Source organism: Cadophora gregata (genome assembly GCF_030347475.1).
Source record: "Cadophora gregata isolate MNR1 chromosome Unknown scaffold_2, whole genome shotgun sequence".
Classification (NCBI taxonomy): Eukaryota; Fungi; Ascomycota; class Leotiomycetes; order Helotiales; family Ploettnerulaceae; genus Cadophora; species Cadophora gregata.
Genome location: NW_026695925.1, coordinates 2,363,165 through 2,384,594, shown reverse-complemented (window position 1 = coordinate 2,384,594; position 21,430 = coordinate 2,363,165). Strand labels below are relative to the sequence as shown.

General features: G+C 39.9%; 3 protein-coding genes across 3 annotated transcripts; 2 read left to right on the top strand and 1 right to left on the bottom strand.

The window, feature by feature from the left end:
* Positions 1–472: 472 nt before the first annotated feature.
* ONS95_008053 (uncharacterized protein) lies at positions 473–1,680 on the top strand (the record flags this gene model as incomplete). Its single annotated transcript, XM_058501589.1, has 4 exons — positions 473–648; positions 697–723; positions 779–1,620; positions 1,670–1,680. 4 exons carry the CDS (start codon positions 473–475, stop codon positions 1,678–1,680), a joined length of 1,056 nt encoding a protein of 351 aa, XP_058362910.1.
* A 2,467-nt stretch (positions 1,681–4,147) lies between these two features.
* ONS95_015047 (uncharacterized protein) lies at positions 4,148–4,938 on the bottom strand. The gene has a single exon (XM_058508732.1). The coding sequence runs from the start codon at positions 4,565–4,567 to the stop codon at positions 4,217–4,219; it is 351 nt and encodes a 116-aa protein (XP_058362909.1). The 5' UTR covers positions 4,568–4,938; the 3' UTR covers positions 4,148–4,216.
* Positions 4,939–5,646: 708 nt separating this feature from the next.
* Positions 5,647–7,050, top strand: ONS95_008052 (uncharacterized protein; the record flags this gene model as incomplete). The annotated part of the gene is made up of 1 exon (XM_058501588.1): positions 5,647–7,050. The coding sequence occupies one exon, from the start codon at positions 5,647–5,649 to the stop codon at positions 7,048–7,050; it is 1,404 nt and encodes a 467-aa protein (XP_058362908.1).
* Positions 7,051–21,430: the final 14,380 nt, after the last annotated feature.

The window sequence follows — 21,430 nt, the reverse complement described above, 5'->3', positions numbered from 1 at the left end:
GTCCACAATGAAGCAGTCTACCTACCACAGACCAGGCCATACACACTCTCAGGATGCTGTTCTTCCGGTATGAGACGTTTCCCAGGATAGTGAGTCGACATGCAACCTAGACGCCCAACTCGGACGCCAGGTCATCCATCTGAACATGGTCCAATTTACAAAGATTCGCATCGCAAATAGCAAATTGCAAGGTCTGAAGGAGAATCTCCACGGAAATATTTACAGGCGATTCCTTGACTCCCGGTAACACGGAATTGAACTTGGAGACCGATTTTCCGAAGGGAGCTGTCTTCATTCGATATGGTTCCTGACGCCGCTCGTAAAATGTTTCCGACGCGGGACAACTCCAAACCGTGAACGCCATTACCTACTCTACATCTAAATATATAATCGAATCTCGCAACAACCAGTCCTCCAAGTCTTTGAGCATTAAATTTCGCAGTATAGATTTAACAACTTGAATAATCACAAGATGGCTGCTACCAAAATTCCAACAACAATGCGCGCATTGGCTCTGGCGCAACACTGCAATCCATCCGCCTACAACCTTGCGAATCTGCCAGTTCCCAAAATCACGAAGCCAGATGAGCTTCTTATTAGAGTCCATGCCGCTTCCGTCAACCCAGTGGATGTGAAGCTTGCTGGAGAGTAAGTGCGCCTAGTGAAGCCCGCAATCAGTTACTGACAATGATGCAGTATGGGGAAATTAATGCAGAAAGCGACGTTTGTCATGTACCTCCCTCCAGCTAACCTCCATCTGCTAATACCCGGTTCGCAGATTTCCATACAAGATGGGACATGATCTAGCAGGAGAAGTAGTTGCCGTTGGTACATCAGTCTCAAATTTCAAGCTTGGGGATGAAGTATACTCTCGTGTACCAGAATCATATCGAGGCACCATCGCACCGTATGCTTTAGCGACAGCATCGACCACTGCTCTCAAACCGAAATCCTTGAGCTATACCGAAGCTGCCAGTATACCACTCGCCTGTCAGACTGCGTACCAGGCTCTACAAATGGGTGAGGCGAGGATACCAGGTGGCTTGAGGGGCAAGACGGTGCTGGTACCCGGCGGGCTGAGTGGCACAGGTAGCTTCGCAGTGCAGCTTGCGAAGAACGTTTTCGGGGCCGGCAAAGTCATCACCACGTTATCGACGGGCAAGATACCAAGGATCAAGGAGCTGATGGGGAAGAGTGCACCGGATCAGATTGTGGATTACACGAAGGACGACTTGGTACAGGCGATTGGAAAAGGCACTGTGGACTTCATGTTCGATACGGTTAAGAACACGATTTCTGCTCTACCGGTGATGAAGAAGGGTGGCATGATCGTGTCTATCAGCACGGTACCTAACGGCACCGTATTCAAGCAAGTCTATACAGATATGCCGGTATGGATGGAGTATATTCTTAACTTCGTGGATTGGTTCTACAAGTCCTGGACCGGCTGGAAGGGGGTACAGTATGAGTACTTGAAAGTCAGCGGCAACACGAAGGATCTGGAAGCGCTGGCGAGAGCTGTGGAGGAGGGGAAGCTGAAGCCTATTGTTGGCTCGACGGCGAAGCTGTCCGATCTTGAGGGTGTTAGGAATGGATGCCAGCAGATAATGGAGGGGAAAGGTGGGATTGGAAAGTTTGTCATTGAAATGGACTGATTTGTTTGTAACAGTAGCATCTTGAATAGAAACACCATGAGGCGCTGCTTATCCAACATTGATCCGAAAATATCCATTGCTTCTGTACACGCCTCGTGTAAGCCGAGAAGGGGCCATCTTCGGGATTCAAGCCGTCAGCAGGGAATAGCCACGAAGAGTACTTGCAGCTCTTGTGTATATCTCTCATGCACTGATCTCCAATGATCGCCTTCTGCGCTTCCTGAGCCACTGTTCCACGTGGAAAGACGAAGAAATCGAGCTGCCGTGTTCTAGAAGTGGTGCGCAACCCTGGTGATACGACGACAGACGTCGTGTTGACTGTGCAACGAGAATATTTTGCGCCTGAAAAGTTGGTTGGAATGGAAGGAGTCTGGCCTTGATGCAAAGATACCCCTCACCTGCAACGACCCGATAAGAAACGTGCTCGAGAGGAATGCCGATTGGAGTTGATGGGTATCGATACACCCATTGAATCTAACATTGTTTGAATGCATTATCCTGCTGAGTCGAGGCCAATTCTGTCTATATTTGGCAATTGCTTCTTGTCAACGAATCCTCCGAAGTTGGTATTGCGTAGTAGATGAGGGCTGACCAACGGTTGATTGGAGACGCAAGCCCCGGTTGTGTATGTTCCGGTGTTATCTGCAGTTGGTGTTTTGATGATAATCCTGATAAGTATGCTGGAGAGCGATGCATTGGATTCAGAATGATAACTGTTGGAATGTTTTGTTTCTAAATTTCAGCAGCTGCGAGGTAGTCTTGAGAGCTTCACTGTCATTGTTTGTATCACGTAGATGTTTTTGGAGTCACGTTTTGGATTCCTTTGGAATGCTGGGTCACGCTTGTGCAGACGACAACCGTATTAAACTGGAACAAATTCATTTCAGGATGAGTCTCAAAGCTGAGTCAATTCTGTCATAATCTTGTCAGAGTCTTTCAATCCGGATTTGATTGCACGGATAACCGCCCAGACGCATTCGTCCAGACAGATCAAATCAGAAAGGCTAAATTTGGAGCACGAGCAATTTCATCATCGTGCCTGGCATTCGTCCAAGCAGGGGCCGGTGCCGGTGTACCTCCGTATGCATCATTACCCAGCCTGACCTATGAAAAGCATGTTCCTGGATTTAGGCCTCCTTACTATCCCCGCCCCTAAATGAATTTTAAACTGCTGGATTTATGGGGCGGAGGCTCAGAAGTCTATCTGAGTGGTCAAATAGCCTTATCAACGTGAAGGCACGAGCCAAAATCTGGTCTGTTGTAAAGGCAAGGGTAGCTGTAGAAGGTTCGAGAGGACTACAAGGGCTCTGAGCAGCGATTTTTGTTGGATAGACACCCCAGAAAGCTACCCACACTAGCCCCAGTTTTCTACACATTTAACATTCATTTAGGGGGGGGGATTCAGGGGTAAGCACCTTATCCACAAGACAACAGCGGCTGAGCCCGCAAGGTTGCAGAGTCGTACTACGTAGTCTGTGCAAACAGGGATGTGCTGACCAGGATCCTGTAGGATGAGTGGAGTAGAGTGGGGTCTTTGTTTGTGTTTATGTTGGTTTATTTGAGGACGAAAGAGAAGGCTGTGCAAATTCATGTTGCTGTGCTGCTCGACGTTGGTAGGAGAGGGCATCTGCGAATGAAGCCTCTACACGATATATTTCCAACCACTTGATCAAGTGAGTTTCTTTGAGGCGGCCCTGGAGATGGCCCGGCTCCTGTAACCGGCTCCTGGGAACAAATAGCGATGCTGGTGGCTGCAAATTTTTATTTAGTTAGGATCGCTTTGTTGTTTTTTTAGATGGTCTGTTCAGTTCTGTTGTTGGCGTTTCAGATAATTGGTTGCCCACTAGGAGCTGTTGCAACTGAAGATGTCACTCTTCATGTGTCCTGAAGAGAGTCGTTAGAACTTCAAAGTCAACCTTTCATTGAAAAGCTCTCAACATAGGATATATAGATAGACAAGAGCGCGCGGCTTTTCAGCATTCCTTACCGCCAGTTCCTCGAAATCTCACAGCCCCATTTCTGAGGAGACCACGGCAGCGACCTGCAGCGCCTGTATTTCTGTCCAACGCGTAGGAAAGAGACGAGTACAGAATTAAAAAGAGGACTGGTGCTTGGACAGTAGGATCATCGAACGAGGCGCTGACGATTACACTCCACGGGTCACGACAGCTTCATGCGCGTGGACAGCACGGTGTGCAGGACAACATTGTGTGGTGTGTTCAATAATAATCCATCTCCAATTCTGCCAATCTTGAACGAGAAAGGACGTCATCTTAGCCAGCGGTGGGGACGTTACGTGCTCTGTAATTTAGAGTTGAGATTGGCGTCGAAGCGAAATTGCAGTGAAGGTCCAGCGTTTCAATTTTGCAGCACGGTCCAACAAACAAAGGCACTCCATCCCAGTCGAAGGAAGGAAATACTGAAGCTTGGCTTTCGCCTGTCATCTGGAGAACTCATGGTCATGGTCATGGTCATGGTCATGTTCGGGTTGACGGCAGTCTGACAAACAAAACAAAACAAATCAAAACAAATCAAAACAAAACAAATCAAATCAAATCAGATCAAGACGTCACAATAACAACTCTCGGCTGTTGAGGAATTTGCCTGGACAGCTTGTTGACTTTGCTCTGGGCACTGCCCTTTGCCGAGACTGCCTTTTCCCACAGCCCAGAAATCATTCGGACGATCGCACTGTCGGCTCGTGTGTTCATCTCATCTCGTCCGTGAAAAAGCCGCCCCTTTACCCTGAAATTCCACACTCCCCTCCCCTCAGCGTTGCTGCACGGCTGCTTGGATTCGCCACTCCGCTCGTATGAAGCGCTGGGCAGGCCACATAATTTACATACACCAGCAAATTGCACTCCAGCAGCTTGACAAGGAGAGACCAGAAGAGGGTTGTATTTGGTCTGCATCCAGAAAGCAGAGAGTCCGAACAGACATCGTCTAGCCTGGGACGGAGATTTTAACTGGGGGCCATCCGATCTGCCAACACTGCACTGAACATCTTCTGTCCAAGCCACTGGTCTCAGGCTACGGACGGTACAGGATCGTAGATTTACTGTAAATTTACTGCAGTGCAGGTCGTTCCTGATCTGGCGCCAGCAAGGTCGTCGCTGCCTTTTGGTCTTGCGTCAACGGCATCCAGTCTCTCCTCTCGTCTCTCCGAGCGTTGCTTGCGGTCCTGCATCTGCATCCGCATCCAATCCTCCATCCAACTCCACTGCGACTGCTGGCCTCACCCCTGTCCACCCCCTGTCCACCCCCCTGTCCACCCCCCTGCCGTCCGATCTTTGACTGGGTTGGCGCGTTCCTGGCCCAGAAAAACCCCCTGCCCCAGCGAATCAGGCAAGACTTCAAGCTAATCCTGGGGCTAAGCGACTCCATCCCGATTCCAGGTTTCACTCTCACTCACCCTTTCTTCGTTCCCTCTCCACCTCAGACGCTCGTTCAACCCACGGCCATTTGATTCAAGATCTCAGTCCCGCCATCTTCCCCCTTCCCTTCCCTCCCCAGCATTCCCTCCAACTAGAGAAGTTTCGTCCTTTCGGAACTCTCTACCACATTCCTTTGGAACAGCGAAACTTAATCGGACTCCCCTCAGCCCACTGTCTCCCTTCACCTCACAACCCTACGAACACAACCATTCCTCCCCCGGGAAGTCTCTATTCGTCGATAGTGTTCGGTCGCCAGTCAATGTACGTGCTCCTTCAACTTCTGATGTCGCTGTTTGTTCAATCATGGGATTCGAGGTCGGTTTTGCGATAGCGACCAGATGGACTGTGCTGGTCGGAAGTCCGAACGATATTCAAGCGTCTTGAAACGATTAGACAGCTAACAATTCTCTTGACAGCCCTCGGTCGCAACCATTCCTCAGCACGGCTCCCGATTACATTCGTTGGACATATACAGGTGTACTCTATCACCTTCCAGTCTCCGAGAGACCCACACCATTCTTTAGTACAAACATACTTCAGGAATCCACTTCTTCACAATGAAGTTCTCCCGCCTTGCGATTCTCAGCGCTGCATCGCTCTCCGTGGCCCAACCTCACAACCATGTCCACAAGCACCCAGCTCGACATGGGTCTCCTCTCGAAGGGCGCGATCTCGCCACTACGACCACCGTTCCGGGACCAACCGTCACCGTGTACGAGCTGAATGGAGATTTCATTCCCTGGAATGAGGTTGAGGCTGGCATGAAGTCTGGAAAGTATGTCCTTGTGGGAGACAAGATTACGACTGCCATCACACCTACCTCGACCTCTACCTCTACCACTCCAACTTCCACCCCGATTCCTACCACCTCGTCAAACCCGGCCGCAAAGTTCTTGGAGCAGAAGGCCAGCACCAGTACTACTCCAACCTCAACTTACGTAGCACCAAAGGCTTCGGCCACCCCAGAACCTACACCAGCAAAGGCACCGTCAGTTGCCCAAGCCGCCTCTGATAGCAGCTCTTCTAGCAAGGGTGCCACCGGTGTCAATGCCAAATTTCCCAATGGCGAGATTGATTGTGATGATTTTGATGCTTTGACCAAGTACGGAGCCGTCGCTGCAGACTGGCTTGGACTTGGCGGATATCTTGGTGTACAGATCACTCCCTCATACAGCATTGGTGAGGCTGCTATCAGCTACATCGAGACTGCAATCTCTGGAGGTGGTTGCGTCAAGAACTCCTTCTGCTCATACGCCTGCCCACCTGGCTACCAGAAGGCCCAATGGCCCGCAGCTCAAGGAAACACCGGCCAATCTATTGGAGGTATCTACTGTAACGCCAAGGGAAAGCTTGAACTCACCCGTGATGGCTACAACACCCTCTGCATGGCTGGTGTCGGTGGAGTTAAGGCTCAGAACAAGCTCTCAAAGAACGTTGCTGTTTGCCGTACTGACTACCCTGGTACTGAGAGCGAGACTGACTTCACAAATGTCAGCCCCGGCGCTACTGTTGATATCACTTGTCCTGATTCCAAGACCTCTTATGTCTGGCAAGGAATGGCTACCACCGCGCAATACTATATCAACCCTTCAGGCGTCGGTGTCGAGAAAGGCTGCCAATGGGGAACCCCAGGTTCTAATATCGGTAACTTCGCTCCCGTCAACGTCGGTGTCGGTCGAGGAAGCACTGGTGAGACTTTCATCTCCATCTTCCCCAACAAGCCAACCAACCCCGATGGTGTCCTCGATTTCAACATCAAGATCACAGGCGGTGTCAGCGGCAAGTGTTCTTACGAGGGTGGAACTGGCAAGTACTACAATAACGGAGTTGAATCGCCAACTGGATGCACTGTAAGTTATACCCTTGATCCCTGCCTCACACACTCTAAAAAAAATAGGTTGCTGTCTCGGGTACAGCCGTTTTTGAGTTCTACTAGGCGCTTAAGCTTTCAATTTCCTTGAGCATCTTACTCTTCGTGCATATACCGACCGCTCGCGCGCCAACTTGGTTCATGACTGTTACTTGATTCTCCCTTACGACCGAAGGATACTCAATTGATGTTTGCAACACGCTCTACTCGCAAATATCAATGCAATCGTCGAAGCACCTAATACCCTGAAGTGTACCGATTTTCTCAACTTCTGGTCGCTCGACATCCTTCGGCGCCTTTATTCTCCTTTGTTTTCAATGTCGCTAATGTTTTTTTCATCAATCGCGTGGTGGATCAGTGCGAGTGTGTGTTTATACGTGCTCCAAATGGTTGTGGATAGACGTGGAGAGGGATCCTGAGGGTTTTCAGGAAGGTGTTGGTCCTTCAGGCGGAGGTGCCGGATTCCTTCGATTGATCATTCCCTTGGTTAGGATGCATTCTTACTCATTCACTATACCATACATATGTGTCATCGGAGGGGGTTGTCCTGGCGGTACCTTCTGGCAGGTGTCCTTGTTTTACGGCAATTCAAAAGCCGCAGGCGTACTTGCATACCTATTTGACTCCCGCTCTCTCGGACATTGATACCAGCACAAATATATATTTGCTCGTGGCCAGGCTCCATTGTGTGGATCATTGAGGCCTACGAGAAGCGTAGCCAGTCTAGCGCACAGGAAAGGAAAACACATTCGATCTGTTGCATCACCGACTTTCTCTTCTTCTGTTTGTGATAATTTCTTTCCAAAAGCATAGCGGCTTTGAAAACATTCTACTTCACTTCAATTCTTGTACATACTTTGGAGACCCGCGCTTGACAGAATTGTGACGAATGCTTATGACTTTCAAGGACATCCTGTGTGAGATGTAACAAGTCCGTATTGTGTCCCAAGCTGCAAGCTTCATCCAAGACCTGAGGTAGAATATGTTGGCTTCATCTCATCGCAGTGGGCTAGCTCAGCTGATGCGGATATTTGTGCGCAGATGGGAGGCTACAGCATCTAACAGTGTGGGATAACACGCTACCTAGGTAGTGATGGCCTGGGTAGGTATTCATGTGTTGGTGCTGCAAAGGGTTTGATTTGAAGAGAGTTACCTGCCTTACAGGGGTTTTTTTTACAGACACTATCTGCACTTCTTATAGATACTATCTATAAACAGGTATTTTAAACGGATTTTCTATCTATATTTTAGTTAATTATTTATATTTTTCTTAGCTAGATTCTCTGATTCTAATTAATTTTTAAAGATTTAGAGTAAGAATATAGATATTACTTATAATTTAAGGGAAATATAAATACTATCTATATTTCCTATAGTATTAGTTCTAAAAGTAGAGAAACCTTAAGGCTATATTTATATAATATCTAAGAATAAAGTAGAACTTAATATATACTTAAGAATCCTAAAAGTATATAAGATAATATAAAACTAATAGAAGATATAATTATACTTTATTAGTATAATAATATAAGAAGTAAAGAGTTAAGATAATAGGAATTTTCCTAGGCTAAATATAAAGTAAAGTTATATAATTTAAGTAAAAGTAGTAGGGACTAGTAGTATAGCTTAGTAGCTATACTAATCAGCTGATATATTATTATAATAAATAAACTTAAAGTTAAAAAGCTGATATTTTAAGCTTACTTACTTAGCTTACCTTACTTATAAGTATAAGATAGACTTATTAATAAGTTTAAAATTCTAAGTAATATATATTCTTTTTTAGTATTTTTAAGTAGATTTCTATCACGTGTAAATAAGCTGAAATATAAGGGTAGATATAATATATAAGGCGGTTTATAGCTAATAATTACACGGAATATAATCTTTAAAGTAATATATCTTTATAATAAAGAATAATATAAGTATAATTTTTTAACTAGGAAATATAAAGAGAGCTAAAATATTTAATTTTAGAAATTATAATATAATATAGTAGAAACTTAGTAAAGAGAGAATATTAAAGAAGTAATAGATATAAAGGATATAAAGCTAAAGCTATAAATAGAAGTAAAAGCTTTAGATATAATAGCTAAAATAGTAATATCTCTATAATATAATCTGCTATAGATATGATTTCTTAACTAAGAGATATAAAATAATATAAAATAATTAATTCTGGAATTCTTTATAATATAATAATATAGAAAATTAGTAGAGAAGGAAAATATAAAGGAGTAGTAGATATAAGAGTTATAAGGTATAAATAGAAGTAAAAGGTTTAGATGCGATAGCTGAAATAGTGATATCTCTATAATATAATATATTATAAATATGATTTTTTAACTAGGAAATATAGAATAACCTAAAATAATTAATTCTAGAGGTTATACTAGTGCGATATACTAGAAAATAGTATCGTATAGCTTTCTTAATATAAGTAGGTGTTTTATAGGTAGTACTTTGTAGTTTATAATAATATAAAGGCACGTAAGTGTTTAATAACTTATTAAATAAAGCTAACTTAATAATTACAGCTAAAGTGACTTTATAAATAACTCCCTTAAATAAGCTAGTCTTATATATTTAATAACTCTATACTCTAATAATAGAAAAAGGTAATATTTATATTAAATAAAAGCTAAATACTATAGGTATATATAGATAAGTTTTCTGTTATTATATATAAAGGGATTTAAGTGTTATAAGTGATTTAACTAAGTTTACTTTAAGTTAAGGATATCTTTACTTTAGTAAGTTATAGTTATAAGTTCAGTTATTTACTACTTTACTACTTCTATAATTATATAAAGACTTCCCTCGCTTTCTCTTTTAACCTTTATTCTTTCCTTTAATAATACCTTAACTTTATAGTTAATCTCTACCTCTATCTCCTTCTTTCTTTTCTATTATAGCTTTAAACCTTTAGTATTCTATTCTACTTTCCTTCTTACTCTTACTATTATTTAAATAATATTCTTATATATTTAGTACTTACTTCGTTATTATCTTTAACTCTAACTCTAACTTTAACTTTAACTCTAACTTTAACTCTAACTTTAAGAATATCTATAAGTAAGCTCTCTTACCTTTAGTATTCTAACTTAGCTAACTTTAAGCTAGCTCTTAGTCTTTCCCTATAATAGTCTTTTATATTACTAACTTTAGCCTTATATATAGTTAAAGAGATTTAACTCTTACTTTAGTATAGAATTAACTCTAAACTAAGCTAAGTACTTTCTTCCTTTAATTTATACTTCTCTTAGTTTCTCTCTCTTATACTTAGCTTTTCTAAGCTAATTAGTTAGTAGTTCTTCTTCTTATCTACTTAGGCTCTTATACTAGATAGAAGTACTAATAGATCTTCTTTAATACTTAATTCTCTTACTACTCTTTAGTAAATAGTTAACTCTACTATTAGAAGCCTTATATTATTATATTCTAAAAGTAGTATAAAGAGATACTATACTCTATATATTAATATTAAACTACTCCGTCTTCCTCGCAGTCTCTTTATATTACTAGAAAGTAAGTAAAAGAGTAAAAGCCTTTTAAGAATATTCCTATTCAGCTCTATTAAGTTATAAACTACTAACTTAATAGCCTTAGCTTTCTTAGGAAGTTCTCTCTTACTTTACTTATTAATTAAACTAACTACTATCTAATTTAAGGCTACCTACTAGCTCTATCGTTTAAAGCTACCTTGTTAGCTCTATCGTTTAAGGCTACCTCGCTAGCTCTATAACTATATAACTTAGGGGGAGAATAAGATATACCTTAAGAAGCTAGGAAATACTTTAAGAGGCTAAGAAATACTTTAGCTATAATTATTCTAGGAAGTACTCTCTCGCCTTACCTTCTAACTAAGCTAACTACTATTTAAAGTGTGATAAACTGATCACGATAGGCGAGTTACATAAGTAAGGCTAATGTCGTAAGGCTATAAGGCTAGAGTTATATAGCGAACCTAGGACTAGCCTAGTTCACTAGCAGCTATATCCTCCCTACTTATTCTTAAGGCTCCTTAGGAACCTCTTTCTCTTGCTATCTTTTCTACTTTATATTATAATTACTAATAAACTTTCGTTATACTATTATATTAGAAAAAACTAACTTTACTTATAAAAGTCCTAATATCTACTTTTACTAAATTCCTTAAGTATCTTTTAAACGTAGTTAAGTCGTATCTTTAGCTTTCTCTTTTCTATTTTATCTCTTATACTTTATTATTTCCTTAAGTACTTTCTAAGCGTAACTAAGTTATATTTATAACTTAGGTACTACTTCTTACTTTTTACTTTTATACTTATACTTTCTTATAAGTAATCTTAATCTTTTCTAGAAAAGTAATAGAATATAATATAGTGTTTCTCTTACTATTAAATCTACTACTTCACTAATACTAAGGGAAAGAAATCCGCTTTTAATTTCTTCTCCCTTATATATTACTCCTTATAAACGTAATAGTAGAGAGAAAAATAATATTATCCTCTTAACCTCTTATAGTAATATTATATCTCCTAAGGAGAATAATCCCTAGGACTAATAGGACTATTCTTAAGAGGAATATACTACTCTTATACTAATAGTTAGAGTTATAAAGAGCTCTAAGGAACTTTAGAGACTAGCTAAGTATTAAGAGGAGTAAAATAAAAGCTTTTATAAGATATTAGAGATACTTAAGAACTTAACTTCTAAGTCTAAGAAGTCTAAGTTATTAAGCTCCTAATAATAAGCTCTTAACCTAAGGGATAATAATAACTCTAATAATAGTAGATTATCCGGAGATAACTAAGATAATACCTTTTAAGTACTAGTAAAGCCTACCTTTACTCGCTAAAGACGCTATAAGAGACTCTTACTTAAACTATATATTAAAAAGTTCTCTAGTACCCCTAATAGCTTAGAATAGTATACTTAGTCCGCATCTATAATAAGTAAGCTAGATATTAATACTAACTACTACCTAAGTAAGAAGGCCTAATAAGCCGTAGTATATAATTATATTAAGAGCAACGCCTAGAGTTACCTACTCCCTTGGTTTAAAGTTAGTACTATAAACTCTTTTATAAATACTAAGGAAATACTTAGCTACCTTATTAATATCTATAGTAATACCTTTAAGTAATAAGACGCTAAGATAGCTTTAAATAAGCTCTAAATAGCAGCTAGTAAGTTATTTACTAAGTACTACCTGAAGTTCTTAAAGCTCGTTTAGGATACCTATATCCTATTCACTAGGAGTCTTATTACTCGCCTTTATAACTTCTTATACCTAGCTCTTAAGGATCAGGCAGTCTATAAGTTCACTTCTAATAGAAGTTTCTAGGACTTTATCTCTATAATAGATTTCCTAGATAAGGAGGTATACTAAACTTAGGAATAATATTAGTAGATTATAGTAACTACTCGAGCCCTTACGCTAATAGTTCGCTTCTTAACCTCTACTTTCCTAAAAAAAAGCTTAGTTACTTTTCCGCCCTCTAATAGTATTCCTATCTTTACTACTTTAACTCTAGTAGTAGCTACTCTAAAGGCGATCCTTCCTTTTCCTAAAGTAGTTATATATTATAACTATAAGAAGATAGGCTATATCGCTAAGAATTACTTAGAGCCTCATATAATAATAGTTATAGAAGTTAAGGTACTAGAGAAGTACTTTAATACTAATCTCTTCTCTAATAAGGAAGTTAATAACTTAAAGGAAATTCCCTTAGACCTAGAAAACTTAGAACCTTAAGAGAAGACTCCTTCTTAAGGTAGATACTTAATCTTAAGGAGATTAGTATATATTAGTTAATAAGTAGTAAAAGTTTCACTATCCCTTATATACTATTTTATAATAGTATTAGAATTATATTACTTACACTTTCTAACTCTAAAGTAAGTAGTTTCGCCTTTATTAATACTCGCTTTACTAAAGACCTTATAAGGAAATTCAGTATAAAACTTATCTTTTTACTTAACCTTATATAAGTGAAAAGCTATAACAGATAAACTAATAATATTGTTTTTCATATAATCTTTCTAAATATTCTAATTAACTAACACGTTTAGAAGAAGATCTTATTCGTTCTCTTAGATCTTAGGAATTATAAGATTATTTTAGAATAGACTTAGATAGCTTACTTTAATATTTAGCTAAACGTAAAGAACTATTATCTCGTTTAGTTATATAATAAAGATATCCCTGTAGTTCTCCCTTATTTAATTCCCCTCTCCCGGGATACCTTATAACTATTAGACCTGTCGCAGATATAAGTAACTAACTAATAAGATATATTCTAACGCTAAGCAGCTATAGATATAAAGGACGCTTTAAGACCCCCTCCCTACTAAATAGTAGTCTAGATAATAGGGGACGTAAGAGAATCCGCCTCTATAAACGTACTATCTACTAAATCTTAATACCTATCCCCTTCTTCTTAAAGATATCGTATAATAAAGCGAGAGAACTAAAAGAGATACTATTAGTTAGAAAAGGAACGAGACTAATAATACTAGGAAAATTAGAGAACTATCCGAGAGCCTCCTGCTTTAACTTATAATAGCTAGGTATAGGACTTAATTAAATAGATAGAAAAGGAACTATACGACCCTACTTTATATAAACCTCCTTCTATAGTTCCGAAGGATATTGTAAAGGTAGTGGTAACTACTTCTTTACTATACCCGATTAGGAAGAGTCTAGAGCTCGGCAAAGCTCGGTAAGACTCGGTAGAGCTCGGTTAACTCTGAAGGGGTTTACCGACAGTTACCCACTTAGTTATACGCAAAGGGAAATAGCTCTACGCTACTATGGGAGTTTACGTCAAGTTTTACGTCAAGTGTAATTAGGCCTAATCGGGAATAGCCCGGGGAATTTGTCTATATAGGCTCGAGCGCCCTCCACGGAATCGAGGGCTCCTCAGCTTGATATTCGCGCTAATAGAGAGGTTATCACCTGATCCGTGGTTATTTCGCTCACGTGCTAGCTAACGCTAAACCGTGCTATTATATTATATTAAGCTCAAATCACACTGCCGGTGACGGCGTAATAATATCCCGACGACTTATACTCGTCACCCTAAGCGAGCCTTTGTTTTTCGACCCTTGTCGTCGCTACCTTACCGGCGCTACTCACTCGGTTATACGACGATAGACAACTTATACGAAGTTACAAGACTACGCTTGGCCTAGCGTTATTTGAAAGCTGGAATCGCCTAGCTTTGCTATTGGTTAGAATTGTGAGGCTAGCTAAAAGCAGATAAGTGCTTGTTATTGCCTAACACTCTTATATTAACCCTGAACGTCTAACTAGGTCACGGGACTTGGCTATATAATCTGACCACTGAGCGTCGTGCTAGTCGTCAAGAACACTCCCAACTCGGACTAGCGTCTTATTCGCTATTAGCTATTGCGAGAGCTAATATCCCTCTTAGAAACGTTGTTACATTACAACAGCGAATAAGAGCTACTTCAGAGAGCTAAGCGAGCCCACTAGCGTGCTCTTAGCAGCGGTAGAAAAGACCGTTTTTATAGCCCCTATTCTTTAATACCCGCGGCTCCCTGAAAGAACTAATCAAATCCTTGAGTTTGAATATATATTTAACTTATAAGCGTAAAACGCTAAAAAGAGTTATTTTAGTACTTATTACAACGGTTATCATTCTGTAATAGGACAAGATACGCTAGTACGCAACGTAACAGTTACTATTCTACGTTGTGATAGTGAAAAGAGCTTTTATTAGGCTTATACGCTGAAGGGGTTATTTTCATAATCGACTTACCCTTTAAAAACCCTTTATTATCACTTGACGATATCTCGGTTAAACGTTAACTGATTTCCGCGATTTTAGCGGCTAATTAATGGTACGAACTATAAGCTCTTGATACGATACTCGGGGTAGCTGTAATAATAGCTCTCCGAGTAGAAATACGACTTCTACGGAAAATTAAGACGAATCGAACTAATTAAGAGTCGACGACGAAGCTGAGTTATTCTCCTCGGTTCAAGGTACCCCTACTAGAGTGCAAATACCTAGCGCTAGTAATATAGACTAATCAGAGGTAGAAGAAGCTTCTACAGCTAGACCTAGGTCTCGCTTATAATAAAGAGATTCAGCTAATAAGAGTCTAGTAGACCAAATCGCCGAACTACGTAGTATGATACGAGAGCAAGTTAAAAAGAATCACTTATTACAGCGAGAACTATAAGAGCTAAAAAGCTCTAACTCTAACCCTAATCGGGTAAGAGACGAAAGCCCCTTAAGGTATATTCGTGAAAATACGCTTAGAACGAATATTACAGAACGTACCAGGGGTAGGCAAAGAGATAAGGAAAAAACGCCTATAACGCGTATTATAACTCTGTCGCTTAATCGACTAATCAGAGAAGCGAACGCTACGACTCGCTTTATAACTCAAATTTAAAGAGAGCTTCCTAGAGTGTCTCTACCTCCAATTTCCCCTGTAAATTCCTCTTTTATTAGAGATACAATTAGAGCTACTATCGTAGGGGCCCCTGATAGGTTTCCTAGACATAACAACAAGTAGCGTAAAACCGGAAAAATACGTGATCCGAAGCCGCTTATAGACAGCGTAGACCCTATGTTCGAGCGATAGGAATTATCGATTATTTCTAAGCTAAAAGTAAATTAGGACTACTTCGACAACGAGTTTACTTATATAACCTACGTATATAATATAACGGAGGGTAAAGCATAAGAAGCCTTATTTATAAGGCACGATACGTATAGCGGGGATCCTTATACGTATCATACGGAGCTAATAGCTGATTTGCGTAAGATCTTTATTATAAAGTAAATATCAACGTACGAAGCCGAATACAATAGCTTACGTATATCATCTACCGACGATTTTAGTAATTTTAAAGCTAAATTCCTACGCCTTACTAATAAAGCTAGAAAACCTAGGGATCGCTTAAAAGACCACTTCTATATGAAGTTATATCCTAATCTTAGAGCTACTATAAAACCCGTAGTAAACTTTATCAACGGATTCGACGAGTTTTGCCAAGCTGCGCTAAAATCGCACGAATAAGAGAGGCTAATAGCCTATTAAAGAAGAAAAGAGTCTGTTATTATAACTAGCGGCTCTAAAACCTCTGGATCAGCTCGTAGAGAGCAAAGGACGCAAAATCGTTATAATAACGATTACGTAAAAAAGACTACCGAAAAAACTACAGCTATTACAGCTATAAAGCCTAATCAGGAAGTACGCTGTTATAGGTGTAATAAGGTAGGGCATTTATCACCTCAATGCCCTGAGCCTAAATCAGGTGATCTTAAAGAGCTAGATCAAGAGGAAATCGACGAAATCAGCTAATCAGAGAGCGAAGCTGATTTAAAAGAAGAGGCCTAAAACAAGACCCTCTTTTAGGCGAATATAGCGACGTAATAGATCTAACTAACTTAGACCTATCGACGCTAATAGGCGGTCCACACTTTACCTACCCTTATCGCCTTAGTAAAAACGGATATTCTATCTAATTACGCTCTTTAATCGACACAGGCGCTAATAGCTTCGCCTTCCTAAATAAGCCTTTTGCTAGGAAATTACAATATCTCTTTGGCCTTACACCTCAACGGTTATTACAGCCTATTACGATAAAAGGCTACGACGGAATCGCTAATAATCAGATTACGTCTTATCTCTCTCTCTCTTTTACGATTAATAAGCGTAGAATAGTTAATATGCCTTTCTTTTTACTAGAATTAGGTAATCATAACCTTATTCTAGGCCGCATTTAGCTAGAGTACTTTAAAGTATTACCAGATGTAGCGGGAAAAGCCTTGATTTAGCCTAGCGAGCTTCCTAAGAGCGTTAAACCTTTTCATAAGGAAATATCGATTAGACGAGAGCAACTTAAAAAGAAGCTAATCGATAAAAATCATCAAGATGACGTCAATCGACGTCTAGAGGCTTAAGAGGCTAAAGAGCTTAAGCTAGCACCTATCGCTATAAGCGAGAAAAGGAAGCGCAAAGCGAATCGCCCTAAATTAGTGGCTAAAAATTCGTTTAAAAGCGAGCTACGCGAACAGCTTAAAACTATAGAAAGAGAGTTATTAGGATTTTCTAGTTCTAGCTCTTATAAACTAGTTACTCTACGTCACAAACCAGTTACCCTACGTCACAATCTACCTACCCTGCTAAAATCGAGAAATCCTACTAGCTCTTCTCTAGATATTTTTGCTATTAGCGCTACTGCTTTTAGTCGAATAATAAATAGAGATAAAGGACAGGGAACTGAGCTATTTACGACTAGCTTATACGAAATCGATCGGCTAATAGCCGAGCTTTCCCCTGAGGATCGAAGCGAAATAACAGCGAAAGTACCTGAGTTTTTAAAGGACTTATACGACACTTTTAGTAAACAAGAGTCTAATAAGCTACCTCCGTATAGAGACTACGATTATAAGATAGTTCTCGATAAACCTCATGACTTAAAATACAGTCCTTTGTATAATATATCACGGGAGGAGCTAGTCCTAACTAAGGAGTACTTAGAGGATAATTTACATAAAGGCTTTATAGAGCCTTCGAACGCTCCCTTCGCTTCGCCGGTCTTATTTGTTAAAAAACCAGGGGGTGGCTTACGCTTTTGTATCGATTTTAGGAAGCTAAACGAGATTACGCGAAAAGATCGCTACCCGATTCCTTTAATCAACGAGACGCTAGCTCGTATTAGTAAAGCTAAGATATTTACGAAGCTAGATATTCGATAAGCTTTCTATCGAATTAGAATAGACCCTGATAGCGAGGAGCTAACTATATTTAGAACGCGTTACAGAGCGTATAAGTGTAAAGTGCTACCTTTTAGTCTTATAAACGAACCCGCTACTTTTCAAAGGCATATAAATAACGTCTTATTAGACTATTTAGACGATTTTTATACTGCTTACCTTAACGATATTCTTATATATTCCGAAGATATTAACAAGCACGAAGATCACGTGCAAAAGGTTATTAAAAAGCTAAGAGACACCAGCTTATAAATCAACGTTAAAAAGAGCGAGTTTTTAGTTACACGAACTAAATACTTAGGCTTTATAATTACAACTGAAGGAATAGAAGTCGATCAAGATAAAATCTCTGTAATAAGAGATTAGAAAGACCCTAGCTCGGTACACGGAATACAAAGCTTTTTAGGCTTCTGTAACTTCTATCGACGATTTATAGCAAACTACGGTAAAATCGCTAAGCTGCTTATTAATCTTACAAAAAAGGAAGTACAGTTTAAGTTCGATAATAGCTATAAAGATACGTTCGAAAAGCTTAAAAAGAGCTTAATTACAGCACCTATACTACGTCACTACGACCCGGAATTAGAGACTATAATTGAAACCGACGCTAGTAACAGCGTAATAGCAGGGATATTATCTTAAAAACACCTAGACGGCGAATTTTACCCTATAGCGTTCTACTCTAAGACTATAGCCCCTACTAAGTATAATTACGAGATACACGATAAAGAGTTATTAGCGATTATAAAATCGCTTAAAAACTAGAGATCCGACCTAGAGCGTACTCACTAGCGTATAAAGATCTACACTAATTATAAGGCGCTAGAGTATTTTATAACAACTAAAGCTCTAACCGGTAGATAAGCGCGTTAAGCTAAAGCGCTAGCTGATTATTACTTTATTATTAGCTATCGTAGAGGTTCCGAAAACGCTAAAGCCGATATTCTTATAAGGGACAAAAGCGATACTAAAAATCAAGACGTTATAAAAGTAAAGTATCATCTGAAATCGTTATTACAACCCGATCAAGTGGAAGAGGCTATAAAAGAGGATTTACAGCTAGCTTCTATAAGCACTATTATAGACGACTCCTACTTCGTCGATAGGCTTTTAAGAGCTAATAGACAAGAAAAGTCCTACGAGCCTCTAAGGATAGAAGCAAAAGAAAAGCCTAATAGTAACTTCTCGCTTAAAAACGAGCTATTATTATATAAAGGAAGACTATTAGTCCCTGATATCACTGATTTACGATATCAGCTGATTAAGGAGGCTTATAATCAGATCTCTACAGCTCACCCCGGTAGAGATAAGACCTATTAGCTTATAAAGGCTCGATATTATTGGTCTAATATGCTAGTTAATATCGCTAACTACGTCAATAGGTACTACGATTATTAAAGGACTAAAAAATCGACGGATAAAACGCCGGGGTTATTATAACCTTTACCGATTCCTAAGAAGCCTTAGCGCGATATTAGCATGGATTTTACGGAGCTACTAAAGGATCGACACAGCTACGACTACGTAATAGTAGTTATAGACTGTTTTACAAAGTAATCGATTTCTACTGCTTGTAATAGACGAATAAACGCTAAGCAAATAGCTGCGTTATTTATAAAATACGTCTATCGATACTACGGCGCCTCGGATACGATTATAAGCGATAGAGGCTCTTAATTCGTTTCTAAATATTAGTAAGAGCTATGTCGCTTATTAGGAACTAAATTAAAGCTTTCTACGGCGTATCACCCGCAAACCGACGGTTAAACAGAGAACTATAATCGCTACTTAAAACAGCGATTACGAGCGTTCTTAAATCACTATCAAGATAACTAGTCTGAAATACTACCCTTATTAGACTACGCGCAGTTAATATTACCGCACGCTAGCTTAGGGTAGCTAAGTCCTTATAAAGTACTTAACAGCTATAAGCCTAAGACGTCCTTTGATTGAGAGCAATTATCTAGCGAAGCCGCTAATAATATCGGAAAAAACGATATAGCCGCTATAACTAGATCTAAAACTCTATCAGAGTCCTTAAATTCAGGCGCTAGTAATAACGCTAGCTCGAATAATCGTCAAGTGTTAAGGTCGACTACTTAATACTTAAGCAAGGAATATTAAGGCAAACAAATATCCAGACCAGATCCTACGCTAAGTAGTACCAGTTATACGCCGGTACAGGAGCTAAAGGGTAGCTCTACCGTGCAAAAGGGTAACTAAAGTATAGGGGGAAATAGCTCTATACTATACGACAGAAGCGATATTAGGTTACCGGATTCCATATAGGCGTTAATTCCACACTAAAACACGGCAATTCCCGCGTTAATTCTAGGACCCGGATCTAACGACGAACCTCGCTTAGCTCTACCACCGTTCGACGCTAATACGCAGCGTACTAGAGATAATAACACAGTTACGCAATACGAACGTACTCAAAGGAGTAACGTAATAAACACCTCACAGCGTATGTATGACGTAATAGAGCGTGCGAAGGTATATATAGGTAAAGCGCAGGCCTCTTAAAGAGAGTATACAAATCGTTCAAGACGAGACGTCGATTTTACTGTAGGAGATCACGTGTAGTTATATACGGAAAACCTCAAGTTAATACAGCCCTCAAAAAAGCTAGACTTTATTAAGCGAGGTCCTTATAAGGTTATACGACAAGTAGGCTACGCCTACGAGTTAGAATTACCTCCTTTAATAAAAATCCACCCTATTATTAACCCCTCTCGATTACAGAAAGCGTATAAGCGAGCCGATAACGAATCAAATATCACCGACGCTATAGACGACGTAGAATACGACGAAGACGAATACGAGCTAGTTCGTATACTAGCTTATCGTTATTACAACGATACGATATAATATCAAGTAGAGTAGAGAGACTACCCCCCTGATAACACATGGTACGACATAAACGGCTTCAGTAATTCAGCTAAAGCTATATACGACTATCACAAAATCAACAGCGGAAGACCTCTTAGCTAATCAAAGCTCGCCTTTAACGCTCTATTACAAAACGACGATTTTACTTTTACAAGTAATAATCTTATAAGCGAATCAGAGGCCAAAGATTGGCTAGAACAGCCTATTATAGCTACAACCCCAGTCAACGATTCAACTAATATTAACGAACTAGAGCCTAGATTCCCTGCTCTACAGCTTACGCCGCAACAAGCTTTAGAAGCTAGCGAATTAGCTTCCTTATTACCAGCGTATTTACTTCACCTTACTAAGCCTATAGCTCGATTCTTCGCTAAACCAGACGGCGTAGCAAACCCCTTTTATTAGGTATTTAACGAAAAGCTCTTAACACTAGACGCTTATTGTTACGAATCCCTTAGCGCTACGGTTGGCACCCAGATGCTGATAGTACCATCAGTGGTACTATGGGGGCATTGGTACCGACGAAGGAACAGTGCTATCAATAGGGTAGTACCGACCAGGGAATGATACAGGACAGCGAGTGGTACCGTTGTACACTCACGCTCGGTAGTAATGGTTACCTAGATCACGGTGGACGATAGGTCACGTGATGGATCCCTGGATCCCTGGATCCCTTTGTGGGGGAACGGATCCAAGGATCCAAGGATCCAGTATCTCAAGGGATCCAAGGAGAACGAAGGTTCTATATAAGACTGGCATGTCTGCCATTAGATAGGAGCTTCGTGCTCAACTTCAAATAGTATTCTGATACTTAGTAACTGTCTTCCCGTCTAC

Bases quoted from the DNA above. Each gene is read 5' to 3' on its own strand.
- ONS95_015047 (XM_058508732.1), bottom strand. From the start codon at position 4,567: ATGCAGACCAAATACAACCCTCTTCTGGTCTCTCCTTGTCAAGCTGCT.